The following is a 27,804-nucleotide window of genomic DNA, read 5'->3' on the forward strand; positions in this document are numbered from 1 at the left end:
TAGCCCCCCCAATATCAATACAATAGGGGTTAGAGGAATGGTTAGAATTAGCGGTTAGGGCTAGTTTTAGGTTTAGGAAATAGGGATTAGGTTATTTTTAGTGGGATATGGGTGGGGATTAGGGGTTCAAGTATCATGTTTAGGGGAGTCGGTTAGGTTAGTTAGGGTAATGATCCGATGGATTTTTCTTGCTGTTTGTAAACACACCATTTAAAACTGACGCTCAAGGAAGCTGAAGACGGCAGCCAACCAGGAACGAGCATGACACCAGTCCACGAATCAGCAGTGGCACGGCCGAATTTACATATGCCACCGAGAGTATCTTGCCTCCGCGTTTTCTCTTGGGGGAAAAACGTCATGGCTCCGCCCAGAAACGCCCCAGACAGGCCGAAACAAATCCGTCGGACTATACCTTTAAGAGTGGGATTTGGGGGTTAGATTACGGGTTAAATTAGGATTAGCAGTAAGGATTAACAGTTAGGATTAGGGTTTATATTGTAGGTTAGGTTAGGATTAAGAGTTCTGGAGTTCAGAGTTCAAGTTAACTGGCTTTGGGATTAGGTGTGGAAAAAATGGATAGGGTTTGGTATTAGGGTTAGGTTGGGTTATGATTAGGGGCTAGTGTTTAGATGACATATTTTGTTAGGATTAACAACCAAGTTAGTTTGAAAGAATTGAGGTTAGGGGTTATGATTAGTGGTTATACTTGAAATATAGGGTTTAATGGTTAGGGATAAAGGTTAGGAATGGGACTAAAGACTGGAATTAGTGTTTTGGAGTGAACGGTTAAGGGGTTAGGGTTGAAAGAAAACATCCTTACACAGACATGAAGAAAAAACGTTTTTACCAAGCAGCAGCACGTTGCAATTTTTGTTGTCGATCTTGAAACATTCATTGAAAAAAGACCACTGATGCTACCAGGCTAGTAGAATGTGATGCGGCTTTCGCTTTTGCTTGTCGTCCATCAGCAGACGTCCAGCCCACCTCAGGTAAGCTCGCTCGCTTGCTCGCAACGCACCGGCTCCCTCTCTCTCTCGCCCTCTCTTCCGTGTTTGTTTGTCACCAAATGTCTTCCTCCCGCTGCTGCTTTTCTGCCTCCACGCCTCATTGGCATCCATGTTTCCTCTCACTCAGCAAACTCTGAGCCAAGCGACGGTAAGATGGCGTCTGCCAACCACAAAAAACTCTCACCCCCCCCCCCCCTCCAAAATGTCCCCCGCTTGCTGTTTGTCTGCTTGTTGTGTTTTGTGCTTCAGTAAACATGAGTGTGTGTGTTTGTGTATGTGTGAGACATATCAGAAAGTGGCTCTTTAGCTTGTAGCATTAGCAATAGATGTTGAGTCAGGTAAGTAATAGTAGCATAAAGTTAGAATTTGGCAAAAACATACGTTTATGTTACAGAGAAACATATTTGGGAGCAAGTGTGCTTGGTCAATTTTGTGTTCCTTTTGCCATTTTATTGACTCAAATGATCTGCATAGTTTTAATTGTTTTGAGGTATCCAAATGCTTTAGCCTTATCTGTAGCGCACATTTGTGTGCAAGTATTCATTCGTTTTTTGTATTAACTCAAATGAGCCGCATTGTATTTTTTTTTATTTTTTTTTTATTCAAATGACTCTATGGATGGCTGTTTTTAAGGATCCAAATAAATCAAAAGGTTTCGATTTTGGAGGGATTCAGACAACGATGGAAATTGCCACAGAGCTTTAACCATAGCCTCTCTTTATTTGGGCTAATTTTGATTATATATATATATTTATTTATTTACATATTCCGAAGACTATGCAGATGGACGTATAGTTACTTTTGAGTGATTATAAAAAACTATGCGGACACCGCATAGCTTTATCCAGACTGCATTAACTGTACATAGAATTATTTTGCAAACCTTTCCCCATCAACCTCTCTGGATAACGTGTGTATTTTTGACATAACTCAGTAGTTATGAATAAATGTGTTGTTGGCCTTTTCACCAACAACGGCAACGTGCAAAGAATGATGCTTTTATAGAGATTGACATACGTTCTCTTTCCCACCAACACGCTTTACGATGCAGAGTTGCCTCCTGATGGTAAGACTTGCCGAGGAATAAAGAAATAGACATGGCTTCATTAATTAATTCATTAGTGACATTGTTTAAAGGCTGATGTGAGTGCTCCAACTCTGGTCCATTGTCATTTGCCCTCAAAGGACCATTGTGGTTTATCATAATGACTGCATGATGTATCACAAGTTAGAGGTAACAGTTTATGATACAATCTATACGGACTGATTGTATCTCCCAGGACTAATTGTTGGGGTCGGGGTACAAAGGAAAAACTTCCGAGGGGTATCACTGACAAGACATTGTACCCCTAAATGTACAATGATGGATTTTTTTTTTTAATCTGTGTGGACACATGCTAAATGTTGGATGCTTTCGCACTTTCGTCGTTGAATCGATTTTAAACACATCCTAGTGCATTGAGTTTCTATTTTGCTGAGTAGCATTCGGTTTTGTATTTATTTAGTGATAGCACCAGCAGCTAATGGCTCAAAGTTATTGACATGTTAAATCCTAATGCAAGAAAGATATAAATATGAATCCTAACTACAGATTCAACGCGTATGACTTTCATTTAGCATGTTAGCAGCTAACATAGTCACGTTGTTGAAGCCAGTGAGTTAGCATGAAACCCTACTTTTGCACCATTTTGTGGTTTCGCTCACTCACCCGTGAGACTTTGGTACGGATTTTGGTACGCTTGGTATTTTGCTTTGTGAACATAATTGTAACCTTTGCTTACAAAGCAGAACCAATCGGAGAAAGTATTGGTGTGACATTTATAGTTTCCCCGCTACTAAGTAAGTATACTGGAAGTCCGTTTTTTGTGTGTGTTGATGACAACATTTGTCACCCTGGCAGAGGTGGCCCCGGGTGAGGACCCTCAGCTGTCCGAGCTGACCGGCCTGTTTGCACTCAAGCCAGAGAGCGCCACCGCCATCAAAGGTCTGAACAAAATCTCCACTGGCATCTACTTGGTTGTCCAACAGACGTTTGCGCACAACCCTGGTCGTTTTATACCTAATGTTTATTTTGGCTATTTATTTGGTTATTTCGGCTTTACAAATAATAATAATTTTGGTATCACTGGTCTTGTATTCATTTTTTTCTTGTTAAACCTTGTTAATGTACATGTCGAAATAGTAGTTGTCAGTTCATTTGCCATGTAATATTCTGCCTCACAAGTGAAGATGTTTATCGTCAATATTCCAATCACTTATAAAATGTAAAAAAAAAAAAGAAAAAAAAAAGAAGAAGTTATTTCTAGAGAATATGAATAATTGCCCTTCTATATTGGTTTTGTGTACTCAAATTTTTGTCTTTATACAATGGTGCCTTGAGTTCCGAGTTTATTTCGCTCATCTCAAGTTCTATTTCTCCATTGAAAATAAAGGAAATGCGAAAAAAAAAGTGTCAGAGGTGAAATATTGTATCTAACAAACTATTTGATTGATTGAACTGTGTTGTTTGAGCAGGCCAGGATGTGATGTTCCTGGCCAAAGTGGACTCGTCCACCCTGATGAGGAAGCCCACCATGAAGTGGTTGAAGGGCAAGTGGCTTGACCTGGGCAGCAAAGCTGGGAAGCACCTTCAGTTCAAGGAGACCTATGACAGGAACACGAAGGTATGCTAAGATTATGACCGACTCAGAGCTAAGTCTCTTGTTGAGGCAGCAATTTTACATGTTATATTATTACATTTACAAACATTAGGAATAGTTTTTTTTAAAAAAATGTATTTTACTGCTTGTGATTAATTTGTTGCAGAAAGTCGAAAACTGAATTGCATGAAAACCAAAGCAGTATTTCCTAAAGAATGAATCTTAATCCAATGAATCTGTTCCCGAGTCTGGAATGTAAATATCCCGAAATATTTTTTTTAATCCATTTTATCGAGAATAACAATAGTCTACTAACATACTAAATTCAGTTTAAAAATGACAATTGAAGTGGATAAATAAGCATTTACAGTTTTACATTAATTGAGACTATTTATAGCATGTTGACGATAGCGATAAGGGGAGAGGAAGGAACCATTTTTATACTTTGCTATGGGTTCTTTCTTGAGCTTTATCATGTATCTCACCTTTTTAATCAAATGGCTAGCTGTTGGAACTTTGTATCGTTTTGTGTAAAAAGGGTTCAACAGACCGCAAGCAGGGCCGGCGCTAGCCATTTTGGTGCCCGAAGCATAAATGCTTTGTGGTGCCCCAAACACCCCTGACAGAAATGAACAATATCTGAGAATTTGTCTGTTTTTGTTTTCTCCATTAGAAACAAAATCATCATGTCCGATTTAAGCGAAAACTAGGGCATACAAAAACCGAGGTTTAACAGTAATAAAGACAATAGACGATCGTTTTTTTCCCCGAGCTACGAGTTGCTGGCATCTTGACTTTGGCCGGGAAGAAAGTGTCTGCCTGGCTGACTTTACACTTGCTTGTTTGTTTTTCAGATCTACACGTACGAGATGCGCATCGTGAAAGTGGTGGACGGTGACGCGGGCGGCTACCGCTGCGAGGTGACCTCCAAGGACAAGTGCGACAGCTGCACCTTTGAGGTGTCCGTGCAGGGTGCGTCGCGTAATCGCGTTACTGTCGCCTTTTATCCGGCCGCCTCCTCCGTGTAACCGCCTTTGTCAGACAATAACTGCGTGCGCGCTATTTTCCGTCATCTGGCGAGGTCATGAGTCTCTTATTGGCGTGAAGATGAAGGAACCTCCACGGTCTTCTACTTTTGTTTTGCTTTCAGCTGTGGAAGAGCAGCAGCAGGACAACATTTTGGAGGCCTTTAAGCGATCGTGAGTGTCCGCCGTCCATCTGTCCACCTCATGTCTGTCTGTCATGTGTTCATGGTTAAGCAAACCTCAAACCTCACACGCAACAAAACAATCAAGTTTGGCAAACTTTCAGTCCACTTGGATGAGGTAGGAGTCCCATCAGGATTGTGGTACTCACACGTAATCGTAGACGTGTCACATGATTATCAATCTCATCGAACCTTGAAATTTGGCAAATTTGCGAGGAAAAACTTGCAAATTGGCCACTTTATAAAGTGGCCAATTTGCAAGAGAAAAACTTGCAAATTTGCGAGTTTATGAAGTGGCAGATTTGCAAGGAAATAAATAAGGTGGTAGTAATTGCTTTAGCAGAGATGAACCATATCATGTTAAGCATTCACACTTTGAAGCGTTGGGTACTGCCAGCGAAGAAGACGCCTCGCACCCTGAGGATCAAGCATTAAAGTTCATTTGTTAAAATGTATATTTACTTGTACATTTATGTTTCCAGAATTATTATTTATACATTTTGTTTTTTTGCACAAGTAGCTAAATTGATGTGTTGAATCTCCGCTGCTCTCCGTCATACTCTTGCATTTATTTAACGTATGCTAGCTTCTGATTGGTTAGCGTTAGTCAGCTGATAAGGGATCAGGAAGCGTTGTCGCTCTAGCTACCATGTATAATGAGTGAAGTTTAAATTAAGCATAAATCCGTCTTTATCCTGCCTACGTTTCGTGTATTTGTCGAAAGTTCCTGAGGGTTTTTTTCTCACAAATTTGCTAATTTGCCACTTTATAAAGTCGCAAATTTGCAATTTTTTCTCTGGAAATATTACCCCTCCCGAATTATTATTTTTTTATACGTGGCCCTAATACACCGTCGTACAAAGCGCCACTGTATATACAGTATGTGAACTGTCTTGTAGGTTTCAGTAAGTGTTTTAGCTGTGAGCTCTCCAGTCACAATGATAAACTAGCATCCACCTTCAGTAGGCGTCCCGGTATCAGTAATCTGTGCGTGAAAGCATCATTTCCCGTCCTCGTTAGCGCGCCTCGTTGAAGACGAGCAGCGCAGCACGCAAAGCGACAGCGCGATATTGAGCCACGAACGAGGCAGCGGCGGAGTCATCATTTGCACAAGGCTCATATCGCAAATGGCAAAAGAAGGAGGAGGAGGAGGTGGAGGAGGAAATAGAAAGTGAAAGGTTGCTTGGAAGTCAGATTTACTGGCCTGCGAGGTTAAACGATGATGGAGGATGATGATGCTCATAGAATCTTTGTGACCACTGTTGGAGTCCATGACAGTCCTTTTCGAGACGCAGCTTACATGAGTTTGCTTATGTCGGAATGCAGGTGCATCTGAAAAAAATTACAATATTATTGAAACTGGAATTAATAAAGTTGTTCAATTAACGGATTTATTGCACACAGTGAAATAGTTAATGAATTTAGCTTGTATAATATTGATGATTACAGCTGACAGTTAACAAAAACCCCAAAATTCACCATCTCGAGAAATTTGAATAAGACCTCGGAAACAATCCAAATTAATTTGGTAGGAGGTGGAGGAAGTCGTTGGCATGTCTGACTCACAGCTCGGAGATTTTAAGCTTGGATGATTTGGAATTAGAAAAAATAAGCCATGTCATTGATTGATGAGGTAATTAAAAAATTGTTACGCAGTTTTGTTTGTATTTTTTTTCTGAATGGATTGCAGACAAAATCAAGTAACTCAGACTCAGGTGTATTTAGGAAATAAAGTAATATTTCATTCTCATTTTTAAATTGTTTGTAATCAATGTAACTATTTAGTCAACCAATTTTTTAATAAAATGTGTAAAATTGTAAATGTTATTATTTTAATTGTATTTACGATAAATCACATTTTAAATTAAAAAATTAAGAAAAAATTCGATATTGTCAGATATATTGGTACACTCTACATTTAACATTCTCAACTGTCCCGCAAGTGTGAAAATAAGTTAACGGTTATTTTAAATATTAAAGGTGTTTTCAAGTGGATCATCTCAACGATTGGCTCTCGATCCCGTCAATCAATCTGCCATAATGACGTCGTGGTGCTTGTTCGTAGCTGCGCAAGCATACTTCGACTGTTCGTAGCAAATTGCCGCTGAGCTTCGAATTCAGCCATTCATCGTTGTAGCTCCACCGATCTCACCGCATACATTAAAAATGGTTGAGAGCCGCGAGAGGACATCCGTCTATGACGTGAGGCCGGCTGCAGGGACTGATGAAGATGAAGATGAAGAGGAGCTGGCATGTTCCCAAAATTTCGATTGACTTGACACAAATCGAGCAGAAATTCTAGTTAAACGCCTTGTAAAATTGACTTAGAATTTCTGAGTGCATCAACCTTTACTAGGCTTTTTCAAGTAAATGTCACTCCCCATTTTTACAGTGTCGGCGTTTCCCCCGGACGAGCAGGAGAGCTGGTAGGATGGTCCTCCGCATGCGCACTTTAAAAAAAGTAACAAACGGATGTTTAGCTTCTACTTTTTGAGAAGATCCCTGAATACACCTTTAAAGTTACTCATTCTTATGGTTAATGAAGAACATGAAGTAATATAGCCCTTACACAACAATTAATTGTTTGATGAACAACTGATCAATTATAAAATCATTCAACAACTATTTTGATAATTGATGAATCGTTTAGAGACCTTGTTTAGCTAACTTAGTTGGCCAAATCCTTGAAATTTCAGCCTCAGTTTATTTTGTCTTCCATGAAAAAAGACAAATAAGAGCTTTACAAACATCTGCTTTTACTTAGGAAAAACAACAATGAATTTTTTTGCCCATTTTCAGACACGTTACAGAACAAACTAGTAACTGAATCATAATCAATTTGTTCCTGCATTTTCTGCATTGACAATGTGAAATAATGCCTTGATTTTGAATAAAGGGATGAAAAAAAACACAGCAGTCAGTCAGCAGATGAACTAATTATGAATTTTTTTTTTAGTTGCAGTACTGTCCAGGCAACTTGTAATGGTCCCTGAACAGAATGTGTTGAGGATGCTCCGTTTTTGGAATACGTTTCACAAAATTAGCACGAAAAAAAAGAAGCCAAAAAGCATTTGTTGTCAAACTGAGGAGCTTCCATGAGAGTGTAGGTCCAGACACGAAGGTCAACCAGAGTCTGTACAGTGCCGCAGGCTTAAAAGGGGGGAGGCGCATGGATTAGTAAGCACAATGCCTTAAAATATCACCCTGGCGTCCAATAATGTGGCTAATAAGTTGACGAAATAGTTTTAATTGCTTGCCATCCTCAGCCTAGTCAAGCGCCCGCTCTACCCTCCTCCTTGCACGAAGGTTATCTGAGGCTCTCGCAGGCCTTCAAGTACAGTAGGCCGTGCCGACGTTTTCACGCTCAGCCGACCGCCGAGCTGGCGCGTCCCGTCGACGAGGTTATTATCGCTCCCCGGGGAGGGTTTGCCCTCCTTCCGGGATTATACCACCACCATCAAGCACGCGTGTTATCCTTGAGCGGAGCGCTCATCCGTGCAGGCACAAGTGAGGCTCGGAATTTATATCGTCGTTGAGGTTTTCTTTTCTTTTTTTGGGGGGGGGTTCCTGAGGCCAGTGAGGCGGTAAAACAAACACTGTTTAACAAAACAAAACATTCAACTGTACGCACTTGTCACCTTGCAAGAAGGTGGCTGTTGATCAGCTAGTCAAACGGTTTTTCCAAGTGGAGTAAGTGGGTGTCTGTGAGGGAGGTGAGCGGTGAGGAAAAAAAGTTGGACGTGACTCGTAAAGAATAAGCGCAGCACAGTTGATTAGCTGGAAGTCTTTCTAGATTTGCGAGTGGAGCAAATTGGTGTTTGCCAGGTGGGCAAGTAGTAAATAAGAAAATTGGGTGCCAAACAAATGATGTCACATTTAAAAATAGTTTAAGTTTTGTAGTTCAGATTAACACAAAAAGTAGCGCAAGTTGGTGTTTATGAAGCAAGCAAATGGTAAGTAAGAAAGTTGGGCCTAAGTGAATAATTTTTGTTTCTAAAGAAGAAAATTGTAGACATAAAGCTATGCTTAGTTCGTAAGTGGAGTCACATGTCTTTGTAACATTTATGCAAATGGCGCAAAGCTTGTGTGCAAGGCGAGCAAGAGATGAGGAAGTTCAGTGTAAAAACAATACAATTTACAACATTACACATTTAAAGAAGGAAACGGCAAAAAAATAATAATAATAGGTGGACTCAGACATCTTTATTGATTTGCAAGTAGGGAAAGTTGGTGTTTTGAGGTGGGCAAGCGGTGATGAAGAAAGTTGAGTCAGACAGACAAAACCAACACAAAAAATAACTATGCAGAAAATGTAGTGTCAAGCACTTATACAGCTTTGCAAGTAGAGCAAATGGTGCGGGCAAGAGTGGTGAAGAATTTAAATTCATAGTAAACACAAAATGAAGCAATGTTCACCAAAATGACACTTAAAAAGAAAACTGCAAAGAAAAATGTGGATTAAGACACCTTTGTAGCGATGCAAATAGAGCAAGAGGTGTGTGCAAGGTGGGCAAGAGGTGATGAAGAAAGTTGAGTCCAAAACCAAACAGTAAAAAATGTTGACAAAAATCATCCTAAAACAACAAAAACTGCAAACTGCAAAGCAAAATGTGGATTCAGAAATCTTTGTATCTTTGCGAGTGGAGTGAGTGGGTGTGTGCAAGGTGGGCAAGCGAAGCCGTGATGAAGTTAGAATTCAAAGCAAACACAAAACCAAACACTTTTCACTTAAATAAGGAACCTACAAAAAAAATTATGGATTAAGCGACTTTCGTTGTAATGCAAGTAGAGCAAGTGGTGTTTAAGAGGTGGGCAAGCGTAGATGAAAAAAGTTGAGTGCAAAACCAAACACTATTCCTAAAAAAAGTACCCAAATCTTTGTATCTTTGCAAATGGAGCAAGTGGGTCTGTGCAAGGTGGGCAAGCGGTAAAGTTAAGTGATGATGAAACTTGAATCCAAAAACAACCCTGTTGACAAAGACAACCCTAAAACAAGCAAAATGCAAAGAAAAATGTGGAGTCGGACATCTTTGTGACTTTTTGAATAGAGCAAAGGTGTGTACGAGGTGGGCAAGCGGTTAAATTAATCCTGAATATTCTTCTCCCACAGTGGCGACGCTGGTGAGGATGCCGGCGATCTGGACTTCAGCGCCCTGCTCAAGAAAAGGTAAATCCAGCACTTTCTCTTTTTGTGCCAGCCCGCCGGCGGCTGACTGGATGGCCGCCACGGCTGCGGCTTCTTTTCCTCAGGGAAAAGAAGCATCAACAAGCCCCCCCGGAGGAGGTGGACGTGTGGGACATCCTGAAGGAGGCCAGGCCGTGCGACTACGAGAAGATCGCCTTCGAGTACGGCATCACCGACCTGCGCGGCATGCTGAAGAGGCTGAAGAAGATGAAGACGGTGGAGCCCAAAAAGAGCGACGGTGAGTCAGCCAAGGGACGGGGAGCGGGCGGGGGACGGCGACCTCCCCTAACCGGCCGTTGCGCCCGCAGCCTTCCTGAAGAAGCTGGAGCCCGCCTACTCGGTGGACAAAGGTCGCAAGATCCAGCTGAGCGTGGAGGTGGCTGACCCCAACGTTCCCATCAAGTGGCTCAAAAACGGACAGGAGATCAAACCCTCGGCCAAGTGAGTGTATCACATTATCACATTATGTCAGGGAAGCATATTTGCGTCTAGCAGAACCATGTGATCTCTTCAGCCAATCAGCAAACACGCATGATGGCATAAGGGGGAAAAAAGTCCAAATTAAAAGGAAATTATTTTTCATTTAGAAATTAATACTTCTAAATATGATTAAGTGTGTACAGTGTGCAAAATCTAATATTGATAAATAGTTTCGAAAAGTTAGCTTCAGTTTAAAGAGGCATTAAAAATGGAGTTAAAATTTGGATTTGGATGTAACTACATTCAAATAATGTTAATTCAAAAATTGTTAATATTGGTAGTATTGTTTTTATTACAAATAAAATACATGTAATGTACTTCATTATTCAGTATTAAAATTAGGGCTAGGCAAATTGAGTACTCATAGTGTTATTGGTCTGGAAAAAAAAGTGGTGTCGATCATCCCTAATTAAACTAATAAAAAATACATTTATAAAAATAAAACACTATATAATACAATTTGTCAGTTAAATTAAATTAAAAAATCCAAATATCCAAAATAATATAATATTACATTAAATGTCCTTGAATCTTTCTTTTTATTTTTTTTATATATACTGTGTATACAGTGTATGTATATCTTTTTTATACTTTCACTTTTCTATTGCCCCAGATTGGGTTTAGTAGGAGCTTCTTAACTCATTCACTGCCATTGACGGCTATAAACTTGAACAATTCATTTGAACTATTTATATTACATGTTTTCCACTTTTGTTAACAAGAGTATGAAAACCTAGAGAAAAAAAATATTGTACATTTAGAAGAGATATAAAATTTGTGATTAATCGTGAGTTAACTAGTGAAGTCATGCGATTAATTACAATAAAAAAGTGTATCTCCTGACGAGATGATTATTTAAAAATTAGGGGCGTCAGGCTAATTTTTTTAAATCGTAATTAATCGCATGTCTTTAATAGTTAACTCACGATTAATCACAAATTGTATATCTGTTCTTAATGTACAATAAAAAAATTCTAGGTTTTCATACTCTTGTTGACAAAAGTGGAAAAAATTTAATAGAAATAGTTAAAATGATTTTTTGACGTTTATAACCGTCAATGGCAGTGAATGAGATAAGCCTAAACGAAGTAGAAAATTAATTTTGTCTAGTATATATAAAATGAAGAATAATAAAAAAAATAATTTTTTTTTAAAGAGAGCTCAGTATTGTTCTTTCGGTAGTCTTACCGATTCAACATGTCATCATCATTGCTCTCTTTCTTTTGTGTGTGTGTGTGTTGTGCGTGTGTGTGCTCATTAATTCACCTGAAACCTGTTAAAAATCCCATACCCTTCACCTGAACCGAAGACTTCAGAATCCCGCCAGTCGTAAAGTTGTGAGGAGACCAGAGGAAGAATCAAAGAAAAGCAAGATGAAACAAAGTGAAATCCAGCATCGACCAGACACCACCTACTACCCACAGTTACGAATCAGAATCTTTCACCAACACCAGAAACATCTAAATTCCAACAAATTAAGGAAACCTCAAGAGACCAGAGGAAAAACTGAAGAAAACGGATAGATGAAGCAGATTGAGATCCACAGACATCAGCCTCCACCGATTCAGGGAGCGAGAAGCAAATTCTGTTTGAATTTCAGTAGATGCTGGTGTGGTGGTTTGGCACGCATGAGGACCTCCACCAAAGAAGGGAGCCATCGACCTCGGCTAGGCAGGGCAAGCACAGCCCCACAGTACCCCCCCCCCCCCCCCCCCCAGGCCGTGGCAGCTCCAGGGCACAACCCCCAGGCCCCGCGGGAGTCACTGGCAAAAGAGAAAACCCAGGAGCCCAAAGTACCCCTCACACGGCCCGCGCCCCAAGCCCAACCCAGCAGAACGGGGCACGGCAGACCCACATGGCATCCCACCGGTCCCCAGCCCTGGCTCCCACCCCTAGCACCCCCCACCCAGCCACCTGTACCACCCCCCAACCAACAAGCCGCCATCTCCCGACCCCACCAGCTCCCCCCATCCCCTGACCCCCGAACCCAGGAATCAGCGCTGGGGAGGGGCCGGACAGTGGCGAAGCGAGGGCACCCGTTCCCACCCCACCTCCAGCCACGTAGTAGGGCGGAACACTGGGCAGGGAAGGAGAGAAGGGAGCACCGGGGGACGAGCGGCACCCCCGAACCCTAGGCCCGGCGGGGAAAGGTCCCAGTCGTCACGCCAGCGTACCTAGTGAAAGATAACCCTGTTACTGAGATCGCCAGCTCACCGACTGGCGAACTCTACCCCTACACTGTGGATGTGACCCCACCCAGTGTATATACAAGTGTGTGTGTGTGTGTGTGGTGCATTAAAATTGGGAGCGGGTGAGAAGGAGAAGAGGGAAATGATAACCCCCTGCTCCGATCCACCCGCTTCCCAGAAAAGTGATTGTGTGTGTGTGTGAGTGAGTGTGTGTGTGTGGGTGTGTGCTGCATTAAAAATAAATAGGGGGGCCCAACCGATGGCTTCCCACCCCACCTCACCTGCCCCTCCTATTTTTTTCATGTAAATGAAAGAAGATGTAAATGATTTTTGGCTTCACTTATACAACATTTGAAAACAACGTTTAGAAAATCAAAGCACAATCCATATTTGAAAAGGAGTAAGAAGTAGCTGCAGGTTGAGTATTTATAATGTACATACACGATGTAATACAATCTTCAAAAGGAACTGTCATACATTTTGCCCATGATTTTTTTCCCGTCTCTTGCTGATCGGCTGCTCGAAATCCCAGCCTTGTTCCAAACAATTATAGTACTGTAGCGTGATACAAGGTGACTCGTCACCGTGGCAACTTAGCGAGCGCTACTGTATTCCCTGTGACGTCACGAGCCGCGTTGGTTCTTATGCGACAGGTACGTGTTCGAGAGCGTGGGCAACCGACGCACGCTCACCATCAACAAGTGCAACCTGTCAGACGACGCGGCCTACGAGTGCGTGGTGGGCGAAGACAAATGCTTCACCGAGGTCTTTGTCAAAGGTAGCTGACTCACCTGTTGTCATTCTTTGTGACGCGCCAAATGGAAACTCATCCTAAGCGTTTATTCATCCAATAGAGAATTCGCTGTTCACTAGTCACCACAATGAAAACAACACAAGGCAAAGCAGCCGGGCCGTATTACTACAAAAACATGAACGTATTAAATGTAGCATCCAAAAATCTCTTCTTTTTTTTTTTTAAGAAAAAAAAAAGGAAACTATTTCATAATTCCAGTGCTCTCTCACTAGGGTGTATTGTGATGAGTTTGCAAAATGTTAAGGGACTGCGATGCCAGCGTTTCCCAAAATCAGTGTATAGTACATAGTGGAAATTGTGACTCTAAAATACATTTCAGAAAAATACAATGAATTAAGTACTGACAATAATCAAATGTGAAAAATAGACAATATAGTAATACAGTTACAAAAAATTAAAAACAAACAAAATTAGATAATAAAAATCATGAAATGAAAATAAATACAATTAATACAAATGACTAAATTAGTCCATCCATTCATCCATCCATTTTCTTAACTGCTTGTCCTCGCGGGGGCTGCTGGAGCCTATCCCACCTGGCTTCGGGCAGTAGGCTAAATTAGTTAAATGAATAAAAACAATATTAATAAAATTAATACAAGTAAACAACAAGTAAAGAATCACTACTGTAAAAAAATATTTAAAAAACATCTAGCTATAAAAACAAAATCAAAATAGAATACAATTAAAAATGCAATTAAGATATAATACAATAAATAAACATATATAAGCATAACATAACAATATTACCAGTATTAAAAATCAATAATATATGTTTACAAATGAAGTAAATTAAATTAAAATAAATGCAGTATAATCATACTGCTTTATAAATGGGATGTTTTTTATTTATTATTATTATTATTATTATTATTAATAATAATTTAAATTGGTTATATAATAAAATAGAGTGATACAATTAAATGTACTTAATAATAACTAATACAAATAAAATGATAAATAAATCTAATTTATATACACAAATAATACAATTAATAAATGAAATATAAATGTTAAAATACATTAACAGAAAACTTTAAAAACATTTAAGAGTAAAGTCAATAAATAAGATTAGTTTTCTAAAATAATTAAAAGTAAAAACATCCTAATCAAAGGTATAGGGGGGGAAAAGCAACGTTTTTAACCTGTATTTAAAAGCATTTACACTCAGGCCTGACTTCACTTCTGTTGGCAGCTTATCCCATTTGTGCAGCATAACAGCTAAATGCAGCTTCACCATGTTTACTTACAATAATTGACCCGTCTGTAGATCTCAGAGCCCTGCTGGGTTTATATTCAATCAGCATTTCTTGAATATATCCACGACCCAAGTCAAACCATTCAATGATTTGTAGACCACTGGCAGAATTTCGAAATCTGTTCTACAGCTGACTTGGAGCCAGTGTAACACCTTAAGGACCTGAGTGATATGTTCTGCTCTCTTTGTTTTGGTCACAATCCTGGCTGCAGCGTTCCGAATGAGCTGCAATTGTCCGATGTTCTTTTGGGAGAGTCCAGTCAGAAGACGGTTATAGTGATCCGGTCTACTGGAGATAAAAGCGTGGAGAAGCTTCTCTTGGTCTGCTCGGAGCATGCAGTCCTTCAGTCTGGAGATGTTTTTTCATAAGAAGTTACTACTAAACTCTAAAGTCCATTTATGGTTTTGTTGTGTTTGTGCAGCGCAAGTGACTGAATGCGTCATCGCTTGTAGGCGTCTTTTGAAGGCCACTTTGAGAACTCAAGCATGCTATTCAGAAGTACAGGATATAGAAGGATTCCCTGTCTAAAGGCACTAATTAAAAATACTTGTGACCTTTGGAGTACTTTCCACTACTGCTGCAAATACTCGTATAAAGCAGTCCGTTTGCACCTCTTGTCCTTTAGAGCCTCCGGTGACCATCACCAAGCTTCTGGATGACGTGCACACGGTGGTGGGCGAGAGGGTGGAGTTTGAGGTGGAGGTCTCCGAGGAAGGGGCGCACGTCAAATGGTGGGCCAGTCTTTTGAACGGCCGCCATGTTGCAGCGGTCCTAACAAGTGCGTGTTTGTCATTAGGATGAAAGACGGCGTGGAGCTGACCAAAGAGAGCGCGGCTTCCAAATACAGATTCAAGAAGGACGGCAAGAAGCACATTTTGATCATAAACGACGTCACCAAGGAGGACATTGGCACTTATTTTGCCTTGACCAACGGCGGAGAGTCCAAGGCTGAGTTGGAGGTGGAAGGTACTGTCGCACGATCTGCAGGGTTTGGCAACCATTTTTCTTGTTTTTCTGGTAATCTACTTCTTCCTTAACAATCGCGACTTGTTTTTGTGGTTCAATAACAAATAATCGAGCACAGTATGTAGTAGGGGTGTGCCAAAAAATCCATTCTTATAAGAATCGCGATTTTCATTTAGTACGATTCAGAATCGATTTAAAATTTCCCAAAATCGATTTTATACTGTCCTGCCTTTGTCTGTGTGCCTTTATTTGGAGCGCTGTTCATGTTGTACCTGATTTGGCCACTTAAGCAGTGTGGTTCCACGTGGTCTAATACACTGTTAAGTTGAAGCCACATTAGAGAGTAGAAGGAAAAAGTCACGATCAAGTTATTCCAATAAAATATGTTTTTTTTGCAGTGTGGAGCCGTTCTTTTTGAGTGATAAAAGTGCCGCGAGTAGCGCGCTAATTATAGCATCAGCAAGTCAGACTGGAGTAGATCATTGCAATTCCTTGCACATCTATAGATCGAAGCAAAAGTCGTTGTCAATCAAATAATTTTGAATCAAAAATCTTTCTTAATCGAAAATTGATCCTGAATCGAATCGCAGGCCAAAAAAATCGGAATTGAATCGAATCATGAGACATTCAAAGATTCCCACCCCTAATATTTAGAGCCTTAAAACTCAATACAGGGCCACAGTTTTTCATTTGCAGCTGGCGGGAGGATGTGTAGCCAAAAGTCTGCAACTGTAAAAAAAAAGAATGGCTGTCCAGCAGGATTATAATAGTTTTGGAATTTTCATTTTAGTTCGTTTTTATTTAGTTTTGAGTGTTGTTTTTTAAATGTATTATGTTATAATTAGTTTTCAAGGTGGTTCTGTTATTTGTTTTTTTAAATTAGTTTTACTTATTTAAAAAATGCTTAGTTTTAGTTAGTTTTGGTATTAGTTTTTAAAATATTTTTATTTATTTAATAAATGTGTATTACTCATGCGCAATATTTAAGAAACAACATGGTAAAATGAAAAAAGTAACTAATTTCTTACCTAGCATTGTATTTCGGCTGAGTTAATTGAAAAAGCTGGCGAGCCGAGTCATGGAACCAAAAGTCAAACTCAAATTGTCATCTAGGAGCTACGTCATCTGCAGGTGCTTTTCTATTGGCTGCTGCTCGATGACGTCACTTCTGTGTGACACACTTTCAAACGTCCTTATTCTTATATTGTATGAATAAATATACTTAAAATCACATTTAAAAGCATCTCCAAAGGCAACATGCATTAAAATGCTTAAGAAAGACTAAAACAAAGGACATTTTCACTCTAATTATAGTTAGTTTTGTAAACATAAAATGTAATTGCAGTTAGTTTTTGTTTAAAAAAAAAAAAGATTATTTGTTTTTATTTTAATTAATGAACGAAATTGCCTTTTGAATTTTAGTTTGAGTTTTTTTTGTCAGTTTTTGATAACTAAAATAACCTTGCTGTCCAGTTCAATTGCATCGATGAGCCTAAAAGTAATGAACAACTCAACTTGACGTGGACTTGAACTACATGACTTGACAAGTGTTGCTTGTTCACATTTGAAAAGGGTATTTGTTTTAAGATGGTGGGCCATTTGTTTTGTACGAAACTTGCAAGTAGCTGCTACATGAAGTGGGTATTATGCGGTTCTGTAGCTAAAAATTTGGATTCAAGGATTATACTTTTGGGGTGGAGGCTTTTTGCCACAGTAAGTTTAAGACCCGAGTCTTCTTTCTAACTCACACATATGTGACTTACACCCACCTTTGCTTTGCTGCAAATGTGTGAATCAAGCTGACAGCGTACCGCGGTACTCAATGCTAAACGAAAATAACTCTTCAAATGGTCCATGAAACCAAAGTGAAAGCCGACGGGAGGCCGAGACGCAAATTAATTGGTCGTCAGCGTCGGCGGCGAAGTTTGCTGACAGGTATTTCAATTAGCTTAGCCGTCGCTACGTGTTGATGTTTTCCATTCGGACAAGCGTGGAAACTCATCAATTAGTTACCGCCATAATTAATAGTGCTCGATTCATCTGGGAGGCCGTCTGCCGCGGTGCTATCAGTCAGGCTAATTTGCTCTACATGTCCACAACTGATGACAGGGTCGCGGCTTCGGCTTCCTCGCAACACTGCTGACTCTCTGGAATGTTCCTTTCACGTTGCCTCCAAAATGCCAAATTGGCCAAGAAATTCTTGGTGGAAAAAAAAACATAGAAAGTTTGCACTTATTTGGCCCGCAAGCAGCTGCTTGACAGCTAAGCTAATGGCTACTATGCGCTGCGTTTTTCTCGCGTGCAGATAAGGAACTGCAGGTCCTGCAGAGCATCGCCGACCTGACGGTGAAGGCCAGCGAGCAGGCCGTGTTCAAGTGCGAGGTGTCTGACGAGAAGGTGACGGGCAAGTGGTTGAAGGATGGCGTGGAGGTGCAGCCCAGCGAGCGCATCAAGATGACACACATCGGAAGGTAGAGTCACCCTGGAAGATATCCGAGTCGCCCTGGAAAATACCTGAGCTGCACCAGAAGGTAACCAGAGGTGGCAAATCCACGGCCAGAAAGTAAAAATCCTGCCACAGTTTGGCTTCAGCCCTTCATGCTAGCTTGCTGGCTAGCAAGCTCTCGAGCAGGTCAACGAGCACCATGGGAGCTAGCTAGGGAGCTAGCTAGCTAGCACCTGGGGCTGAAGCCAAACTGTGGCAGGGTTTTTACTTTCTGGACCTGGATTTGTCACCTTTGAAGGTAACACGGGCACGAGAAGGTATGGACGTCAGACTGGAAGAAATCAGAGTCGTATTAGTCATGCTGCAAGGTTCTGGTGTAGCCCTGGAAGCTATCTGAGCCGCACTAATCACACCGGAAGATATCGGCGTGGCTCTGATGGTTATCACAGTCACTCTTGAAGAATCTGAGGTGCACTGCAAGGCATCAGAGTCTCACTGGAAGGTAAAAGTCAACCTATGAATATAGTCAGTTTGTCATCTCTACTGTCTTACGCCAAAACAATCAATACCAAATGATTCTCTTAGCGTTCGACCCGTTTTTTTTGGGGGGGATAGGCAGCAATGTGCAAAAGTGCAGTCTCTTAAGTACACACACGCACGCACTCAGATAAGCACACATGCAGAAAGACACCCCCAGGGCCGTCGACTTCTCTGCGTAATCCCTCCATCGTAGACACGCCAAGGCGACAGCGGTCACGCAAGGTGAAAGCCATTTGGGATGATTTTGTTGCCGGGGAAAAGAAGCAGAAGAACGTCTCCTCTCTGTCGCTTAATTGCCGCTCGAGCAATGACTTTGGTCTCCATGGTAACCGTGCGATGTCTCCAGGACACACAAGCTGACGATCAGCGACGTGAAGCCCTCCGACGTGGGAGATTATACCTTCGTGCCCGACGGCTACGCGCTCTCCCTGTCGGCCAAGCTCAACTTCCTGGGTAAGCCTGTAAATGATCATTTGAAGTATTATTATTTTTGGCAAATGTGAGCTGACTCATGTGTTCTTTTTCTTGCAGAAATCAAGATTGACTATGTTCCCAGACAAGGTGAGTCCCTTGTACTTGAGCAAACAGGAGTAGTTACTGTGTTATTACACAGTTATTATGCAGTAACAACTAGATTGTTCCAGTACAACTTATTTGTAAGCCCTAAACTTGATTTGTTGTTACTCGATGTTTATAGTAATATTAAGAGGTTATGAAGAATTTAATATACGGTTGTAAGTACTGTTATTGTACAAGTATTAATCAGTAATCACTGCTAAATTGATTATTATACTAGTATTCATGAGTAAATACTTGTTCATTGTATTTGGATGATTTCATTATTCTTCATTTCATTATTACACACTTATTAAGCAGTTATTACTTTTAATGTTCCAGCCTCATTGAGGAACTTCTTGATTATTACAATGACTACATGCATAATCTAAAAGTAATTAATAACAAGTCATGGATCATTACATAATTATACAATAGCAATTACAGGAAATATTACACACTTATCAAATAATTACAACTGGCTTTTTATTCAGTATTAATTGCTTGATTATTACCCCAGTATACATGAGTAAATATTGGATTATTTGAATGGAATTCAGTCATGCATTATTGTCAAGCAGAATTTACTAGATTTCTTGTCACGTGACAGACCCCCCCAAGATCCACTTGGACACAAGCGGTACAGGGAGCAAGAACACCATCACGGTGGTGGCCGGGAACAAACTCCGCTTTGATGTGGAGATCTCGGGGGATCCCCCTCCAGTCGTTTGCTGGATGAAGGGCGACAAGGTGAGCGAGGAGGTGGCGGGAATCACGTGCTTTCCAAATGCAGGTCACATGACAGGGTGACTGCGTCGTAGACGGTGAGCGAGGCGGAAGGGAGGGTCCGCGTGGAGACCAGGAAGACCCTGAGCAGCTTCGTCATCCAAGGGGCGGAGAAAGAGGACGAAGGCTTCTACTCGCTCACCGTCACCAATCCTGCCGGAGAGGACAAGGCTGATCTCTTCGTCAAGGTCGTGGGTTAGTTGGACGCGACCCGTTTATACTGCTGCTAGGGCTGTCACAAACAAATCATTTTAGAATCGATTTTACTATTGATAATTCTGTCGATTACTCAGGTAATCAATCATTTTGGATTTAGGGTTTAGGTCAGGGTTCTGCAACCTGCGGCTTTGGAGCCATAGGTGGCTCTTTAGTCCCTCTACTGTGGCTCCCTGCGGATCTCTAAAAAATGTTTAAAAATTAAAATGTGTTTGCATGTTTATTCTTATTTTTTAGATAAAATATTCTTTACATAAATTAACACTTAAGATTAAAAAATATTGAATAATTAAATATTAACTAATTGTCAGAGTCCAAATTGTTAAGTTGTCAGGAAAAGAGAGATGGGAAAAAGTTAAAAAATTACCTAGAATTGTCCAAAAAGTCACCATAAAATGTCCATGAAATTGCCCAAAATGCCAGACAATTTAGTAAAAAAATAAAAATAAAAAAATGTGCAAAAAGTTAACATAAAATGTCCAAAAACAAAAGAAAGTTACCATAAAATATCTTGGAAAAAAAAGTCACAAAAATTCTTCTTTTTTTTTTAAACAAACAGAAAAACTATAAAAGCTATAGCTATAAAATGTCCAAAAACCAAAGAAGAAAGCCCCAAAATTACCATAAATTGTCCACAAAATTGCCCAAAATGCCAGAATTTTTATTTAAAATTGGGGAAAAAAATCAAAAAGTGACCATAAAAATGCCCAAAAACAAAAGAAGAAATCCCCAAAAGTACCATAAAGTGTCCACAAAAATGCCAAAAATGTCAGCAAATTGATTTGACAAAATGCAGGACAGAAAATGTTCAAAAATGAATCATAAAAATGTCCAGACACAAAAGAATCCCCCCAAATTACCATAACATTTCCAAAAAATTAGCTAGCAAAAAGGCAACAACAAAAAAGTAAATAAAAAAATACATAAATCAAAATAGCCATAAAATGCCCAAAAAGCAATAGGCAAAATACCATATGTGCATAAAATTGCCAAAAATGTCAGAAATTTGACAGAAAGGCAGAAATGTCAAAAAATGTATGAAAAACGAAGTATAAAAAAATGAAGCCCCCCAAAAATCTAAAAATAGAAGAGAACAGTAGAAGAAAATGAAATGCATTGGATGCTGCATATTTCTGTTATGGTGCAGCTCTAATTAGCTCTTGGGCCCTCAGTACATTAGACTAACACGAAGACACTGTTTGGTTCATCACAAATTCAATGTTCAAATGTTTCGCTGCTCCAGACGGACTTTTTTGTTATTTGGCCTAAAATGGCTCTTTTGACATTAAAGGTTGCTGACCCCTAGTTTAGGTTAACGTTGGGTTATGTGCATGGTTAGTTGCACAAACATACACAAACACAACATGTTTTTCCTTGTTTACACATAATATAATGTAACATGCTTCCACCTGCTGTCTCCTCTCCATGTGCCACCTGCTCCTCGGCACGCCAGATGTGCCCGACCCTCCTGAGAACGTCAAATGCACATGGGTGGGCGAGAACTCCGCCACCATCATATGGGACCCACCTGCGTTTGATGGCGGCGTGCCCGTTAAAGGTGACCCTCCCCCACCACCTTCACATCTAACGTTGGATCACGTATAGCGACGTCTTTGACCTCCTGGCGCCAGGTTACCTGATGGAGAGGAAGAAGACCGGCTCGTCCAGGTGGACCAAACTCAACTTTGACGTGTACGAGTCCACCACGTACGAGGCCAAGAAGATGATCGAGGGCGTCCTTTACGAGATGAGGGTGTTTGCCGTCAACGGCATCGGCATCTCGCAGCCCAGCTTCAACTCCAAGCCTTTCATGCCCATCGGTGCACAGACAACTCTCAATTGTTTACTACTTCATGTCACACAGTGGCGAGTCAGGCATTTGGTACATGCACTCTAAAAACTGTTAGGGGTCAAAAATGGACCGATCCACTTTATGGGTCAAGTCGACCCAACTTTCCGGGACTCATTTTTTGACCCAAATAAAGGATCTGACCAATATACTCAAAGTTGGGACAAACATTTTTGACCCATAGTTTTTAGAGTGTGAAATCTAATTGGACAGCAAATCTCTACATCTACATACAGAGAAATGTCCTTCCTGGCCATCTTCATGTGGCTTTTGTCTTCCGCCAGCCCCCACCAGTGAGCCCACTCGCCTCTCGGTGGAGGACGTGACCGACTCCACCTGCGCTCTCCGCTGGCTTCCTCCGGAGAAAGTGGGACCGGGCGGAATTGACGGTTACATCATTGAGTACTGCAAAGAAGGAAGTAAGTTGCAAGGAAGTTGGTCATGCTTGACCCTGAAAGATATTCAAGAATAAAAAATTCTCTTGGAAGAAGTTGAAGCTCTGAAGACTGCAATGTTAGTGTGCAACGAGTCAAACACAAGCTAAATGAGGCCGTAATCCTCAGCATGAAGCTTTATTGAGGGGAATATAAAATGAAAAGTGTGGTAATAAAGTGAGAAAATGTACTTCAATAATAATTCATGGTTAGTGCTGATTAGATTTGAAACAGAATTGCTGAATAAGATGAGCGCTCAGTGAGGACACGTGTCGAGTTGATTTAGGGGAGGGATAGTCCGACTTTGCTTCAAGGTAAGAGTTGAATGATTTGCTTTGAGACTCAAGTCCATGTGGGTTTGGCTTGATTAAGGTGTTACGGTTGCGGTCTTATGAGGTCTTGGGGTCTGGATTATGGTTAGGTTTTCTTTACATCTCCTTTTTTCACCAAATGGTTGAGATCATTTCGCTTCTCCATCACCATCAGGTGATGAGTGGGTGCAGGCCAACAAGGATCCAGTGGAGAAGAACCAGTACAGGGTGAAAGATCTGCCGGTGGGGGAGAAGATGCTGTTCAGAGTGGTGGCGGTCAACATCGCCGGGCGCAGCCCCCCCGCCACGCTCTCCCAAGCCGTCACCATCAGAGAGATCATGGGTCAGACGAGCGACGTCGCGCTCGGGTCACACGTCTGGTTGAAGGTTGAAATGATGAACTTGTCTCGTGTCTGCAGAACATCCAAAGATCCGCTTACCACGCCAGCTGAGAACCAATCTTGTGAAGGTCGTCGGAGAGATGGTCAACTTGGTCATCCCCTTCCAGGTCAGCCTGACTCGTCATCATGTTGACGGATAACGAGAGAGCACACCCTATGTTCGCTCCTGCTCACCACACATACCACCACCCTCACTCTCACTTTCAATAGTTTTATTCACCTCTTTGGCGATCTTTTATGTTTGATTTCATAAGGAATCAAATCCAACGCAGTCATTCCATTATAATCATTTTAAAAGTTAGTGAGGGATAATGCATGTGGTTGCTACACCTGTTTTTAATCCTCTATTATGATTATTATTTGTAACTATATCACATTGTACAGCCATTTGGCTTTTAAATGACTTTGCTCGGCCATCTTTAGCAAGATTGAGACTCTTGTTTCCTCACCAGGCTAAATAAAGGTTAAAAAAAAAAAAAGGATAAGCGATTCATAAAATGGGTGGACGGATGGATGGTTGGATCTCCTTTTGGCAGGTTAAACTTAGAAGTAGGGTTAGAATTAAGATTGTGAGAAGGTATCTTTTCTAGTAATCTCCTGTTTTTGTTTTATTGTTGACTCCCCCAAAAAACACGTTAGCTGTGATTTAAAAGTAGACTGAAGTAATCCAAAAATACGCCTGGGAAAAAAGAAAATCAGTGCGTTGGCTCGAAGTAGGTCAAGTGGCGGTGAAGTAACGACTGGCAGATTTAGAACTGCTGACTTGCCCATTTTAATATTTGATTTCCCGTCTTTTTTATTTTTTTGTGAACGTGCCAAATGCACTCAGGAGTTTTTGGGGTTTCAGCCGAGGCGGAGTTTTTGGCTTTTGGGCTTGGAAATGATGACGGTGCAGGAATAGAAAATAAAAGGTAGATTGAAAGGGTCGACAAAAATGGGGAATCGTTATCAGTTTTCTTGACCTTGGACCTTTCCAGGGTAAACCTCGGCCGGTGGCCACCTGGTCCAAAGACGGCAAACCCCTGGAGGACCGTAGCGTGGGTACGCGCTCCAGCGAGGTGGACTCCATCCTCTTCATCCGTTCGGCCGAGCGGGTCCACTCGGGCACGTACACGCTGGCCGTGCAGATCGAGAACGTGGAGGACCGCGCCGAAATCCGCATCCAGGTCGTGGGTGAGTCGCGGGTTCATCGCGCATCCTGATAACGTGGCTGGCGGGGGAGGGGCATGAGCGCAAATCTCTTCAAGGCGTGATTCCCGTCTTCCCAAAGTCATCAAAGCGCCGCTTTAATCCTGACCGCCAGCTCATTCCTCATCTCTTCACAGGTCAGCGGGATTACTCCACAGGATTATTTGTATGTAGACCGGGATTAGGTTCATACTTGACGCTTGAGAAGGTTGAGCTAATGAGAGGATGAACCCCCAGCAGATCCCCGCTTCCAAAAAGTACATGGCTGTCATGTGTTCCTTGATGTAGAAAAGCCGAGCCCCCCCGTGGAGGTACGCGTCACCGACGTTTGGGGCTTCAACGCCGCGCTGGAGTGGAAGCCGCCGAAAGACGACGGCAACGCTGAGATCATCGGCTACACCATTCAGAAGGCTGACATGAAGACCAAGGTGGGCCGCGGCGGCCATCATGGACTGGACGGACTGTCTTTTAACAACATTGTCTCCAACCACGGCAGGATTGGTTCACCGTGTACGAGCACAACCGGCGGCCCAACTGCACCGTGTCCGACCTGGTCATGGGCAACGAGTATTCCTTCCGGGTCTTCAGCGAGAACGTCTGCGGCCTGAGCGAGCAGCCTGGCGTCAGCGGCAACACGGCGTTCGTCTCCAAGACGGGTAAGTAAAAACGCCACTACAGACCAAATACACTCTAAAAACAGTTGGGTCAAAAATAACCCAAATTTGAGTCAAGAAATGGACCGATCCTCTACTTGGGTCGATTTGACCCAACTTTGAGTTAAGAAATGGGTCTTTTACTTGGGTCAAAAATGGGGTCTTTTGTATAAATAACCCAAAACAAATTGACCAATAAAGTGGATCAGTCCTTTTTTGATCCATAACTTTTAACCCAACTGTTTTTAGAGTATATAAATACTACAATACGTACAGTAGTTATACTTTAAAAATAAATACAAATCTTATGTTGTGTCAATTGTGGAGGTTGAAATTATATTTTGACAAAGTAGTAGAAAGTAAAAACATTCTCTTAGAGAAAAAAGAAAGTAAAAATTTTACTAATGAAGTATCACATCACTTCCCGACATCCTTCAGATTTGGACTACAACCCTGCGCCCTTCAAAGAGACGGACCAGAGCGCATCCCCCAAGTTCACAGCGCCCCTGATGGACCGGAGTGTGGTGGCGGGCTACACCACGGCCATCAGCTGCGCCGTCCGCGGCTACCCGAAGGTACGCGCCACTTTTACGCCACGTGTTAGCATTCGCTCTAGTTGTCAGGAAGCCATGCCTGCCCTCCCCCCGTAGCCCAAGATCATCTGGATGAAGAACAAGATGATCATCGGCGAGGACCCCAAGTTCCTGATGCAGAACAACCAAGGCGTGCTGACGCTGAACATCCGCAAACCCAGCCTGTATGACGGCGGCCGCTACTCCTGCAAGGCCGTCAACGCGCTTGGGGAGGACGAGGTGGAGTGTAAGCTGGAGGTCCGAGGTAGGACTAAAAACTGTTTTGGAACATTCAGCACCAAATTGTTAGTCCGTTTTTGCATAGAGGGGAGGTTTAACGTTTTCTTTCGCCCAATGAGGATCAGCAGTGACTGGAACGTTTTTCAATTTGTTTGTTTTTTATTTAATTACGTTTTTTTAATTATTATTTTTAAAGTGATAGTTTTTTTAAATGTTTTTTTAAGTGCAAAGTTGTCTTTTTTATTTTAGATATATTTTTTTAAAGCAGTTTATTCTTTTCATTGTTTGAAAAAAATGCTTTACATATTTGCTTTAAATAAGTCAATTTTTTAAAATTAAAAATGCATTTAAATTGTTTATTTTCTTCATTAAAAAGTTTCAATTCTTTGTTGTTTAAGTTTTTCCCCACCTTATGCCTTTAAAGTATTTCATTTATGCATTTTATCATAAAGGTTGTTTAAAGTTTGTTTTTGTTTTTTTAAATAATTAATTAATTTTATTTCTGGAGCATTTTTTTATATTTTTAAAAACACATTTAAAAAGCATTTTTTGTTGACTTAAAAAGTGTTTAAAATCATTTTTAATTAAAAAACATTTTGTTAACCATTTTTGTTGACTATTAAAATGTGTTCAAATGTTTTTTAAATTTAAAACACAAGTATTGGCTAGGTTGCAAAAAAAAAAGCAAATGTAGTCACTATTGAATAAATTATATATATTTTTTATTATCATTGTTATTATTATTATTATGACTTGACTTTTGGTTTTTGACATCATCAAACACTTGCTTCCTTCTTTTGCTGTGACATCATCATGGTTGTCATTTTTCTCCCGCAGTGGTCAAGGAGAAAGAAGAAGTGAAGAAATGAGGACGTCCCGATTGGTCGCGCTGCTGAGTAAATATGATTTCATGTGTCGTCAAATATTAGTTTCACATCTTTCGTTGAGTATAAAGTCCTTCAAGTACATCTGCTGCTGTCGTCTTTCAGTCTGTCTGTCTTTTTTTTTTTTCTGTCGTCACTTCCGATTCCGCCGGCATTTCCTGTCAGGTGACGGTTGAATGTTGGGATCACAATTCAGCCAGGATTGGATGACAACAATTCTGTAGAGGTGGCAAAAAGATATGACTTGAACTTTAGGGCCCTATTTTTGTGTGCAGTCTAACTGTGCGCATGGGTGGAGTTTATGTTATTTTTGGCATTTTCGTAGACGGGCAAAGCAATGGCCGTTTGCGCCGTTGGGTGACTGAACACAGCTGACGGGATTTGCAGGAACTGCAAGAAGATCTCCACTTGTGGATGATGTCAAATTGGCTGCTGTGAAGTGGGCACTGGGAGACCGCCTTTCCTTTTTAATCCGATTTCCGCAATCTCCGGTTTCCCCAACTAACTGGGCAGCAAATAAGTCCTGAATACCAAAATGCAACACCAGACGGTCACAGCTGCTCAGTAATCTTCATTATTTATTAGTTGTTTTTCGCAGAGGATAAAGAATATATGCCAGTGAGTGGTACTATATTGTCTGTGTGTTTGCATTGCTTTAACCCGTTGCTTAAAGGCGTACAACACCAAAACATTGATGCTAGTTTCGTTAGCCTGTTTATGCCATTTTTCATTGTGTGTCAACATTAACTCATTCACTGCCATTGACGGCTATAGACGCCAAAAATTCATTTGAACTATTTCTATTAGTTCAACATTTTTTCCCACTTTTGTTAACAAGAGTATGAAAACCTAGTTTTTTTTGTATTAGAACAGATATAAAATGTGTGATTAATCGTGAGTTAACTAGTGAAGTCATGCGATTAATTACGATTAAAGATTGTAATATAATCTTTTCTTTAAAAATAAATATATTTTAAAAAGTC

The 27,804-nt window shown here is 41.0% G+C and overlaps 1 protein-coding gene across 4 annotated transcripts; it reads left to right on the forward strand.

Annotated features, from left to right (window-relative positions):
- The first annotated feature begins 945 nt into the window (after window positions 1-945).
- On the forward strand, window positions 946-26,905 carry mybpc2a (myosin binding protein Ca). Of its 4 annotated transcripts, none has more exons than XM_086091554.1 (28): window positions 946-989; window positions 2,059-2,073; window positions 2,908-2,991; window positions 3,522-3,670; window positions 4,501-4,618; window positions 4,797-4,845; window positions 9,964-10,020; window positions 10,104-10,276; window positions 10,347-10,479; window positions 13,361-13,485; window positions 15,406-15,511; window positions 15,577-15,746; window positions 18,052-18,217; window positions 19,079-19,185; window positions 19,264-19,293; window positions 19,898-20,037; window positions 20,109-20,268; window positions 21,743-21,847; window positions 21,921-22,109; window positions 22,423-22,557; window positions 23,059-23,226; window positions 23,303-23,391; window positions 24,262-24,457; window positions 24,761-24,900; window positions 24,969-25,128; window positions 25,564-25,700; window positions 25,776-25,962; window positions 26,775-26,905. In XM_086091554.1, exons 4-28 carry the CDS (start codon window positions 3,533-3,535, stop codon window positions 26,804-26,806), a joined length of 3,210 nt encoding a protein of 1,069 aa, XP_085947680.1. In that variant the 5' UTR covers window positions 946-989; window positions 2,059-2,073; window positions 2,908-2,991; window positions 3,522-3,532; the 3' UTR covers window positions 26,807-26,905. The 4 variants fall into 4 exon arrangements, with proteins under 4 accessions (XP_085947680.1, XP_085947706.1, XP_085947698.1 ...); XM_086091563.1 differs by lacking the exon at window positions 946-989 and adding an exon at window positions 1,134-1,155; XM_086091580.1 differs by lacking the exon at window positions 2,059-2,073 and having other exon boundaries at window positions 973-989.
- Window positions 26,906-27,804: the final 899 nt, after the last annotated feature.

The sequence above is a fragment of the Leptonotus elevatus genome, chromosome 1 (genome assembly GCF_054856555.1).
Source record: "Leptonotus elevatus isolate MCC_2025b chromosome 1, RoL_Lele_1.0, whole genome shotgun sequence".
Taxonomy (NCBI): domain Eukaryota; kingdom Metazoa; phylum Chordata; class Actinopteri; order Syngnathiformes; family Syngnathidae; genus Leptonotus; species Leptonotus elevatus.

What these genes read in the sequence shown, in the direction of transcription:
- mybpc2a (XM_086091554.1), top strand. Translation starts at nt 3,533, where the DNA reads ATGTTCCTGGCCAAAGTGGACTCGTCCACCCTGATGAGGAAGCCCACC. An exon ending in TGGCGGCGTGCCCGTTAAAG is followed by an intron (nt 21,848 to 21,920) that starts GTGACCCTCCCC and finishes TCCTGGCGCCAG; the next exon opens with GTTACCTGATGGAGAGGAAG. An exon ending in TGAGTACTGCAAAGAAGGAA is followed by an intron (nt 22,558 to 23,058) that starts GTAAGTTGCAAG and finishes CATCACCATCAG; the next exon opens with GTGATGAGTGGGTGCAGGCC.